The sequence below is a fragment of the Engraulis encrasicolus genome, chromosome 4 (assembly GCF_034702125.1).
Source record: "Engraulis encrasicolus isolate BLACKSEA-1 chromosome 4, IST_EnEncr_1.0, whole genome shotgun sequence".
NCBI classification, from domain to species: domain Eukaryota; kingdom Metazoa; phylum Chordata; class Actinopteri; order Clupeiformes; family Engraulidae; genus Engraulis; species Engraulis encrasicolus.
Genome location: NC_085860.1, coordinates 38,709,019 through 38,720,305, shown reverse-complemented (window position 1 = coordinate 38,720,305; position 11,287 = coordinate 38,709,019). Strand labels below are relative to the sequence as shown.

At 45.0% G+C, this 11,287-nt stretch overlaps 1 protein-coding gene across 1 annotated transcript in view; it reads left to right on the top strand.

Annotated features, from left to right (window-relative positions):
- Positions 1 to 3,420: 3,420 nt before the first annotated feature.
- Positions 3,421 to 11,287, top strand: part of LOC134448085 (coiled-coil domain-containing protein 33-like) — a 130,851-nt gene continuing 122,984 nt past the window's right edge. The window contains exons 1-4 of the mRNA XM_063197843.1: positions 3,421 to 3,691; positions 4,594 to 4,935; positions 5,381 to 5,688; positions 6,552 to 6,737. Of these exons, the coding sequence (XP_063053913.1) occupies positions 3,421 to 3,691; positions 4,594 to 4,935; positions 5,381 to 5,688; positions 6,552 to 6,737 (1,107 nt within the window). The remainder of the gene's footprint in view (positions 3,692 to 4,593; positions 4,936 to 5,380; positions 5,689 to 6,551; positions 6,738 to 11,287) is intronic.

The following is an 11,287-nucleotide window of genomic DNA, read 5'->3' as shown; positions in this document are numbered from 1 at the left end:
ATGGTTTTGGGAAGGGCACAATTTGAAAACTCAGAAACATACAACGTGGGGAACTTAGGACCCTTTTTTCAAAAAAGGGTCCTAAGTTCCCCGGTCCCATACAAAGACAGGGGAACATAGGACCAGCCGACCAGGGGAACACAGGACCAGGGGAACACAGGTAGGCTACGCTCCCTGTCCTGGCCACACCACCTTCTTCTCAGTGACCAAAATGCATCTTTTGGCAATTTAATACCACATATCAGATTTAAAAGGAGAAACTGCACCAAAACACAGCAGAGTTGGTTTGGCAGCAGATAGTCCTAGCTACAGCACGTTTGTAACTTATCAACTGCTGTGACACGTTTGACATTATCAAACTGGATGTTGTAAAAATGGCAGGTGAACCCAACCCAGGATAGGCAACTGATAAGGGCCTCAAACGCTTTGAACTCTACTGATAATCCCTCACGCGTCTTGTCTTGAGTTGTAAATTAATTAGGAACCTTTTGATCAAATTTTAAGCGCTTCAATGAAATTCCTCTCACCGACCAGGCCCTCTGTGTAAGAGATTATCCGACTTGGCCTAGGTGCGCGCGCTGCGTTCTTCCTCACCACCTGCTCCATCTCCACGTGCTGGATTTTGTATCTGTCGGGCAACTGCCCTCAAACTTTGAAGCTATTCCCACTAAACGGCGACGAACAATGGGGGCATTCATAACGACGTGATAACTAAATTTCTCCATGAAAGCAGCACATGCCTAAGAGTGAGAAGAAAACGTATCCCAGAAGAACACGCATCAGTGTGAAATCGAGTAACACGCAGGGACAGGTATTTACACGTTTGAAGGGATGCCAAATGGTAGCCTACTCACACCGTTTTGCCAAACACCTGCAAGGCTTCAACTTCGTTTGAAGAACAGAAACGAAGAGCTTACCATAGCCTATTGCAACGCAACATTAGGGGGCAAGGGGTTGGTTGTGTTATATTTTCCTGAAATCTCATTTTGGGGAGAACGGTATTCTTGCAAGAAAACGGTTTCTATAGATTCAATGCTGGTGTGTCAGGTTACAGGTAAACATTGTATAGTCTATAATAGGCTACAGTAGATCCCATAGACAGAATCCATTCTCTTCAAAATATACAGGTTGGTTGTCAACGCCGCCTAGCTCAAATGTCACTAGTGTTGATTGTCACAATGTTATTCGGGGTAGGGGAGATCAAAAAGTTTCAACATTTGATAAAAAACTTAATTTTATCTTTTTTTAAATTCAATGAAATGTGAACTTGAACATAGCTCATGCATATAATGATCAAATAGCCTAACGTCAATTTGTAACTTTTAAAAAATAAACTTGGAATTTTTATAACACTAAAATGTAAATATTGTGTAGGCCTGGGCCTATTTCACTGCAACACGAATGTAAAACACCTGGCTAATATTAAAATTCAATGACATGAAACTCATTTATGAGTCTAAAATCACCAGATAAATTTCTTGGTTAGGCTACTTTTAAGACTCTTTAAAACTAAAAATAGATTAAAGACCACAGGCAAGTAAAAGTATTGTGACAACCAACCCTGAAAGCAGTGTGACAACCAACCTCAACTGACATGTTTAAATCTTTTGCAAGCTAACTCCCTCATGGATTGATCTAGCTAATAAAAAAATGTAGCCTAACAAAACTGTAACTTAGCTTACTCTTTATACTTTCAAATGGCCATACTTGTTTGACTTCAGCCCATAGTGCAATGAGTGAACAGAAAAAAAACATTAGACCTGTCAACATTTCCATTTGCATGTTGTCTCACCTTAATGTTAGGCCTATAATGTTTATCTCCACTATCAACATAGATGTCCTGTGACACTAATTACACTAATAACAAACACTGATAACTCATAACAAACATTTCTGTGTCAACGGTTTTGATCAGCGACCATTAGAGACTGACATATGATGATGACTGTGACAACCATCCCTTGTTGACAACCAACCCCGTTCTCCCCTACCTGCTATCTACAACGTAGTCATTTTTGTTGATGCCAAGCCATTTGCATTTTTTATATAAATAAAATAAGATACTCTAGTGAACAAACTCCAAGAAAAGACTTCCAGAAAAAGGACAAAGGAAAAGACTTTCAGATAGCAATGCACAGCTCTATTAATGCAAAACGTAGTACATTTTCATTACCTTGGGTTGTTCTGTGGTATTCCTTTGCCAGTGTCCAAGTTGTAGACTGCAGTTCCTTTTAATAATCACAGATGACCCCGATGTTGATCTTCTGTCAATAGCAATCAATTCTCAAATATGTTCTGCAGTATGTTTACAGCAACATAAACTCCCAGTCAGTAGCTTTAACAATCAGTTATGAAGGACTGCAGCAAGTCTTAAGACGGCCAGAGGCACACTTACTATCTGCAAGGGACTTTGACCTGATCATTCTGCTGCAGCCTTGTCCACAGCCTCCTGGGAATTAACCCGTAAAGGCATGATGAAAAGAGTGGAGGGTAGAAAAACAGGTGAAAGTACAAGAGACTGGGGCTACCCAACTCTCAAGTTCAAAGTCGTATTTTTCTGTCATTACAAAAAATCATTGCATTATCATCACAGCGTTGTTGTTTTTGACAGTTGTTTATTGACTCTATGGGTCAATGATTGACCTTTGTGTTTAGGCCTGCTTTATATCACAGGTGTGTAAGGTGTGAGCGAATATGTGTGTGTGTGTGTGTGTGTGTGTGTGTGTGTGTGTGTGTGTGTGTGTGTGTGTGTGTGTGTGTGTGTGTGTGTGTGTGTGTGTGTGTGTGTGTGTGTGTGTGACTTGTCTGGTATAGTCATACAGTGAGTATACTGTCGATACCCCAGGTAGGCTATATTGGTCAGTGGTTGTACAAGGACGGTAGAGTATGTTATGTATTGCTATGCCAAACACACCATGAGGACATGGAGTATTTGCTTTAGTGTTTAATTGTCCCAGTTGGCCAATGAGTGTGCTTGATGTGTTTGCCTTGGCAGCAATGGAGATTGACTGCCCTCCCGTCCGTAGCTGCAGCAACATGCAGGACAACTCAACACAGAAGATCACAGCCCACCTGCATTGCTACAGTACTCTAAATGTTGACGTTGACTTCAAAGGCAGACTTAAATGGCGTCTGAAGGGATATTTTATTTACTTGGTGAATTGTTTATGTAATTCTGGATAGCGGGGAGCTATATATACAGTACAGTCAACTCTTTGGGAGTTCAATGAAACACAGGCTGAGTTGAATAGGCTACAGAGGATTCCCACCCGCTCTGCTGAGGTGAACATTCAGGCTTACAGTCTGGATACGGTCCATCACCATTGAGCAGAGCCTACCTAGAGCATTTGTGGATTATTCAAAGCAGAGAGAGAAAAGAAACAAGTCCTACAGTTTATTTTATTTTATTTTTGCATAAGCATGCACAGGAGGCGCGTGAAGATTGAGGAGAAGGAGCTGGACTTTGTCTTCCAGGTGGTGAGTGTGCAGTTCAACCAACCGGGTCGATACCAGCTCGTCCTGACGGCGGAGAACCCACTGCTGGAGCGCTCTGGTTCCGAGGTCCGATTGCGAGTTGGTGGTGGAAAAGTTCAGCAGACCAACACGATCTCCACCGGGACGATTGAGCAGACCTGTGTGGATGACATACACCCCTGCACCCCCAACACATTTGTCTTCACGCTGCCCAAAGGTACAATGTTTCCTGTCTTATCGGACTAGTGAGTGTGTATACAATATTTGAAAGTGAAAGCCCACCTGGAAAACCCCCGTTTTCATTGTGACACAGCACATTATTACACATAGTACTTACTGCAGACAACAAAATTGCATAAATTATATACATTACAATACACTTAGCTGACGCTTTTTATTCAAAGCGACTTAGTTGTTTGTTTTTTTAGTACAGGGTATTGGTTACAGTCCCTGGAGTAGTGTGGGGTTAGGTGCCTTGCTCAAGGGCACTTCAGCCATGGAGTGAGATGGGGAGTGGAAGGGTGAGATTCGAACCTGCAACCTGCAGCCCTCTGATTTAAAGTCCTTCTCCTTTTACCACTAGGCCACGGCTGCCCCCATAAATGCCCATATAAATGTTGGGAAGATCAAATATGTCGTGTTAAAAGCTGTATTTTAATGAATGTTTTAAAAAATCACAAAAAGACAAATTTAGGGAAGCATTTGCTTCTAGAATATAGTGAAAGCCCATTGGGAAACTCCAACTCCCATTGTCATTGTGACACAGCACTCCACAGCACACAAGTGAACACTGCACACTGCACACAACGAAATTGCATTTATGCCTCACCCGTGCAAGGGGGCAGCCCTCAGTGGCGCCCCATGGGGAGCAGTGCGGTGGGACGGTACCATGCTCAGGGTACCTCAGTCATGGAGGAGGATGGGGGAGAGAACTGTTTGATTACTCCCCCCACCAACCTGGCGGGTCGGGAGTCGAACCGGCAACCTCTGGGATGCAAGTCTGACGCCCTAACCGCTCACCCATGACTGCCCATATATTTAGATACTTAAATAATACGGTGACGGTCTGTTGAGACAAAAGAGTGCAAAACACATCAATACAATATTCTGATTTTATAGGCTACTGCAAGAATGACAAGAACCATGACGTACGTCTGAAAATAGAGGCCCTCCTCTTGCCTGACTCCAACTCCAGCAATGTTGAGGACACTGGCACTGACGCTGGCAGGGGCACTAAAGCCGGCGAGGGTTTCTTCGCCATCTACCCGCGCACCAACGCGCCGCGCATCAACCTGTTTGCGGGGCCGGACGAGGAGCTGTACCGTTACACGGGCATCATGGCGCTGCTCCGGGCCCACCAGGACCACCTGGCCATGCACTGCGGACGCCTCGTCTACACCGTGGCCTTCCACCAGGCCAGAGCTGCGCCTGTGGTGGAGTTGGGGGGCAGCAGCCATATTGGTAGCTTATCATTGGGGCTAAACTAACAGCTTACATCAACCAGGGCTGTAAATTGCTTTTTTTCGCCACCAGACAAAACAGATAGTAGATGTTCATCTCACTAGCCAAACACACACTCACTAAAGGGTCAAAATGGCTATTAAGTAAATCCAGCTATACTGAATTTTGAACAGTTTTTTGGCCAGTTGACAGGTGCTAATTTAGAGCCCTGGCTTCAACCATAGCTCAGACTAACAGAACCAACCCAGTGATGCCATCACTAACGTAAAGGCGACATGGCGGCGAATCGAAATAAGGGCCTGCATAACTAACGTATCTGAAATGTCCTTTTATAATCATCAGCGGTTAACTTGCTTTTATTTTCCTTTCAAAATAAATCACAACTACATTTCACTTGTCTAAAACACCTGAAATGCAAATTGTTTCATGTTCACTTTAAACCCAGCCAAGGATCCAGCTGAAAACCTAGCCGAGCCAGAAGCAGCAGCAGAAGGAGGAGGAGGAGGGACAGGTCAAGATTCAGGCATGGAAGAGATGGACCCAGGACACACAGGAGATGGAGACCAGGGGAGGAGGATGCCTCCTGGGGAGGAGGATGCCACAGTGCTCCCTCTTCAGTCTGGATCCTCTGCTCCACCTGGGTCCTCTGCTCTGCCTGTTGTGCCTCCACTGGGCCAGAAAAGGGGAGCTGGGAACAAGTCCCAAGACCTGGCATCCTCTTCGCTGCTATCTTCTCTGGACACAGCCACCAAGGTAAAAGACATAGCGGAGGACATAAGAGCAATGGGTAGTGGCACTGTGGCAGAGGCCATAACAGCAAGGGCTAATGACAACAGCACAACAGCATTGCCTCAAAATACTGTAGCTTAACCCACCCCTAAGGCACCGGAAAAAAAACACCTGCTGAATGCCTAGGCCCTTTTTGGGAAGAGGTTCCCTCAGTATAATATCTAATACCTAAATATCTCAGCCTCCGAAGCACATGAAACATGTAATAAGTTGCATTTAAGCGGTAAAATATCCACATTTTTAGTGAAAAATCTGGAATCTCAAGAGCCTGAATGCAGCACCTATGTTGCTCCAGGTGCCTACGTCAATGCAGCGTACGTATGCGCTGCATCACACTTACATGGGTTTAAACTCAGGAAGTCTGTGGACTGTGTAGACCATAGTATTATTGAAAGTATTGTAAAGGATAGGCGCACACTTCATGTTGACCTTTCTGTTGTAATTGTGCTGGTCTGTTTCTTAGATTCACTTTTTTTATTTATTATCTCATATGTAGCTTCTTGCAACAATGTGTATGTCATATGCTGGACTGAGAAATCTGTGGCCTGAATGGACATGAGACAGTAGGCGTCAATCATGACTTAGTTTGAAATGCTTGATATTTTAGAATTGCGCATTTCTTGTTTCCTGCCATACATGAAATAAGCAATAATGCACAGGTCCGAAACGTTATACGAATAAACAACTGGGAGCATTAACTGTGTTGCAGACATTTATTATTTACTTCAGTTATTTTGTTTTCTCCACCACCTGTGCCACTTCTGTGCGCACATTTTCTGCTTTTTTGTTCCTGCCATAAATGCTCAACTTTGTGACCTCTTCACCAGTTCATCACCACGGGTACGGATGTTCGCATGGATCTGGATGGAGCAGAGCCGCGGCGGCCATCGTCCCGGGATGGGGGCTTCTGTTGGCCTGACTGGACACACGCCACACTCTCCCAGGACCACTTGCTGCTCCATCCCTTTGAAGACACACCACCACAGTCTCCCGAGCCACTCCCTTACACGCATGTGAGTCAAGTGTGTGTGCGTGTGTGTGTGTGCGCGCATGTGTGCATGTGTGTGTTTGTATTGTCATCCGTGTATACTGTAGGTAAATTGCGTGCACTAGGTCTCTGGATGTGCATCCGTGTGTCTTTTTGACAGAGGTGGAAAGAGTACAGAAAATGTGTACTCAAGTAAAAGTATCTTTACTTTGCCTAAATTCTACTCAAGTACAAGTAAAAGTACCTATCTAAAAATCTACTCACTCAAGTAAAAGTAAAAAGTACTTCACTTAAAATGTAATTTGAGTAAAAGTTACTTAGTTACTTTTAATTAGCTTTCCTCTTGAGAATGTCATGTTTATTTTTCTTGAATATCGTCCTCCATAACCTCTATCTCTTGCTTGGCACCAGCCATCATCCAATACATTGATACAAGACAGTAAAATAGTGGAAATACTGTGTGCCATCCTGCACAATCTTTCATTTCTGGCGGATTGTGGCATTATTGTGCATGGCATTTTGTCTCTCAGTCAATTTTTTTTACTCAGTACTCAGGCCAGGTTCCAGTGTAATTGAGTAAAGTACTTGGGTCAAAATGTACTCAAGTACAAGTAAAAGTATTAATTTAAAAATTTACTTAAAAAGTACAAAGTATTCATAAAAGCTACTCAAGTACAATATTGAGTAAAAGTAATAAGTTACTTTTCCACCCCTGCTATTTAAGTGCTGACTTTTCTCCTTGGTTCTAGTAACTGTAGATAAGAAATCCCCATTGACCTACTCAGCATTGCACTTACTGGTAGAGAAGCAGCGTTGGCAGCAGAACTGTCAGTGGGTTTTTTTTTCCCAGCAGACACTCGCAGACACCCCCACATGCTGTGTCCCTTCCCCCCACTCACTAACTGACCACACCCTGATGTGAGTCACCTCTTCCCGCTCACACACACACCCACACACTCGTACAATCTCTCTCTCTCTCTCTCTCTCTCTCTCTCTCTCTCTCTCTCTCTCTCTCTCTCTCTCTCTCTCTCTCTCTCTCTCTCTCTCTCTCTCTCTCTCTCTCTCTCATATATATATACACACACACACACACACACACATACATGCATACATACAGAGAGAGAGAGAGAGAGAGAGAGCGCTCACCCTGTTTAACCCAACATTAGCGCTTGACAGCAGGCATCTGTGTGGAGGGAGGGGTCATGCCACTGAATGGGAGGTTCTGCTCTGCCACTGGCTCCCCTATTACTGTGGCCCACTGCAATCAATGAGGCGTACGACTCTCAATTAGAGCCTAATTGGATGGTGGATTGTGTGTGTGTGTGTGTGTGTGTGTGTGTGTGTGTGTGTGTGTGTGTGTGTGTGTGTGAGAGAGAGTGCTTGCATGCATGCGGCTGCTTGTGTATGTGTGTGCCCGCGCATTTTGTGTGTTTGTGTGTTTGTGGCCATGTGTGAATGTGTGTGTATGTGTGCAATGTGCATGCACAACTTTAGTGTGTGTGTGTGTGTGTGTGTGTGTGTGCGTGTGTGCGTGTGTGCGTGTGTGCGTGCGTGCGTGCGTGCGTGCGTGCGTGCGTGCATGCGTGCGTGCGTGCGTGCGTGCGTGCATACGGTATGTGCATATGTCTGGGGTTGTCTATGCGTGTGGGTGGGCATCACATTGACCAGTGGAGACAGACAGGGCTCTTATTGGTGCTGACAGTGCTAACATGGTTGGTTAAATAATCAACTACTCAGCTCTCATCTGCTCTGTCCTGCACAGTGGAAGTGGAGCTTGCAGGAAAGTGTTGTCACGCCTAAGTGCTCTTTTAACTGATTTGGAGGACCAGCTTACAAACTAGCGCGTGCACACACAACACAACACAACACAACACAACACAACACAACACAACACAACACAACACAACACAACACAACACAACACAACACAACACAACACAACACAACACAACACAACACAACACAACACAACACACTCATTTGGCAGGAGAACACACACACCAGCAGTATGTTGTAACTACACAGTTCCTCAAGACAAATGTGTCTTTCTAGGAAGGTTATCTTCCATAAAAGTTGATCTTATCTCCTCTTATATTTCTAATGTAAGTTAGTGATACCCAAACACCAGGGAGAAAGGTACAAATAATCACCGACACACATGCCCTTTACATGCCCTGATTTACACTCTTTAGAACAACAGCAGAACCAAACATGCACATTGCTGTAAGTATAAAATACAGATTTAGAAGGAATACACACACAATTCTGTGTGAAAACACACCCCAACATAACACACAAAGAAGCCTATTTCATTCTAAGCATATGCACACAGAGCATTACAGACTTCACACACTTAAAGATAAAGAAAAAGTGAAAAAAAAGTACCCGTATCATATCTCTCTGTAATGTTTCACTCCATTTTAGCATGAATCGATGTCTAGCTGATTTGAGAGGGCTCTTTCTGTTTTCCTTTCACTCTATTTCCCTGGCCCTCTTAATTTATGATCGCCATTATCACCTTACTCTAAAGGTGACTGTGGAAACTGATGTACTTAGAATTAGAGATGCACAGGATCCAAGATCCGGTTCCGGATACGGCAGGATAATAGGGTTTTTCACAGGATCCGGATCCGGCAGGATCTTAAGCAGTGGATCCGGTATCCGGCAGTTACCTAAAAATCAGGATCTGGTGCATCTCTAGCCTAGGTTTTTCAGTCAGTCTTTCACAACCCCAATTGCTGCGTGGAGTGAAAGAACTTTGGAAGCGGCCAGTGCAGGCAGTGTGGCAGTAAGCCAATGAGTCTAAAAAATAGTTTGAGCCAACGTAATAAAAAGGGCCCACGTGTGCGAGTAGGCTATGTGTTTCAACCCTTTCGTAGGATCCGGTATCCGGTTCCGGATCCGGCAGGATCTTAAGCAGTGGATCCGGTATCCGGCAGGATCCTAAAAATCAGGATCCGGTGCATCTCTACTTAGAATGTATTCACCGAGGTTCTCATGCAGTCTCTCTGGTATTCTCATGCATGCTACTCTGTGCCTGGAGACATTCCCAATGTCAAAATGAAAACGTAGCGTAGCCTCTCTTAGTTTAACAATGGCAACCTCTACATCAAAGGCTGATTAAATTCTCCAAACGGCCGTGGCCATAAACAACAAGAGGGGGTGGTGGCGGTGGAGGGAGGGGAAGAAAAAAAAAATCAATTTCCAGTCATCGTTGGTAATTTCTGTCATGATTTAGTGTAGTTGTAACAGTGGGCTGAGAAAGGAAGATTGATTCAGGCTGTTATAGTGTGTGTGTGTGTGTGTGTGTGTGTGTGTGTGTGTGTCTGCACGCGTGTGCCATTCTTACTAAGCAGCCTCTGTGACATGTACAAATCATCCTGAGGGGTTATTAAAACAGCCCTAGCTGACGCTCACAGCAGCCCTACGGCTCCACACACCTCCTGGAAGACCGTGATATACACACACCATCCCCCAACCTCCCCCTAGAGACACGTGCCTATTCTCTCTCCTCTCTCCGTGTATCGCTTCCTCTCACTATCTCTTCCCTTTTCTTTCTCTGACTCACTCTTTCCTCTCTCCCTCTCGTGTCTTCTCTCTCTCTCTCTCTCTCTCTCTCTCTCTCCCTCTCTCTCTCTCTCTGCACTATTCTCTGTCTTTCTCTCTTTTTCTCTTCTCTCGTGGCGTTCTTGTCTTTCTCTGAATTGCTCTCTCCTCTCTCACTCAGTCACTCTCCACAGTCTTCTCTTGTCTCCCATCATCTCTCTCTGTCTCTCTGTCTCTCTCTCGCACTCTCTCTCTCTCTCTCTCTCTCTCTCTCTCTCTCTCTCTCTCTCTCTCTCTCTTTCTCTCTCTCTCTCTCTCTCTCTCTTTCTCTCTCTCTCTCTCTCTCTCTCTCTCTCTCTCTCTCTCTGCATGTCACTCTCCCACCTTCGACGCCTGACAGCTCGCTCAGAGTTACATGCTCCCTGTCGAAGCGGGAGCAGAGAGGAGCGAAGCGATGTGTTGCGCTGCAGGAAGTGATTTGCTCAAAGCCACGGAGCGCAGAGCCGAGGGTAATAGAGACATCAGCAGCTCCCGTGTTAGTTCAGCTGTGTGTGTGTGTGTGTGTGTGTGTGTGTGTGTGTGTGTGTGTGTGTGTGTGTGTGTGTGTGTGTGTGTGTGTGTGTGTGTGTGTGTGTGTGTGTGTGTGTGTGTGTGTGGCACCCACACTGCCAGGCAGGAAATGAAATGCGTTGCAGGGTAATTTGTAAGGCACACAATACAAGAGTGATGGGAAAGCATCCGATGATGTGGACGAAAGCGTGAAAAAGAAACGCCTTGGTGAAGATGAGGGATGAGTTTGTCTCACCTCTCTCTCTCTCTCTCTCTCTGTCTCTCTCTCACTCTCTCTCTCTTCCTCTCTCTTCTTCACTGTTCCTTTCACTCGCACTTATCTCACATGCTCCATCATTCATGTCCATTCTCTCTCTCTCTCTCTCTCTCTCTCTCTCTCTCTCTCTCTCTCTCTCTCTCTCTCTCTCTCTCTCTCTCTCGTCATGGTGTGCAGTGCAGGTGGAGAGAGTGTAGTGTGGG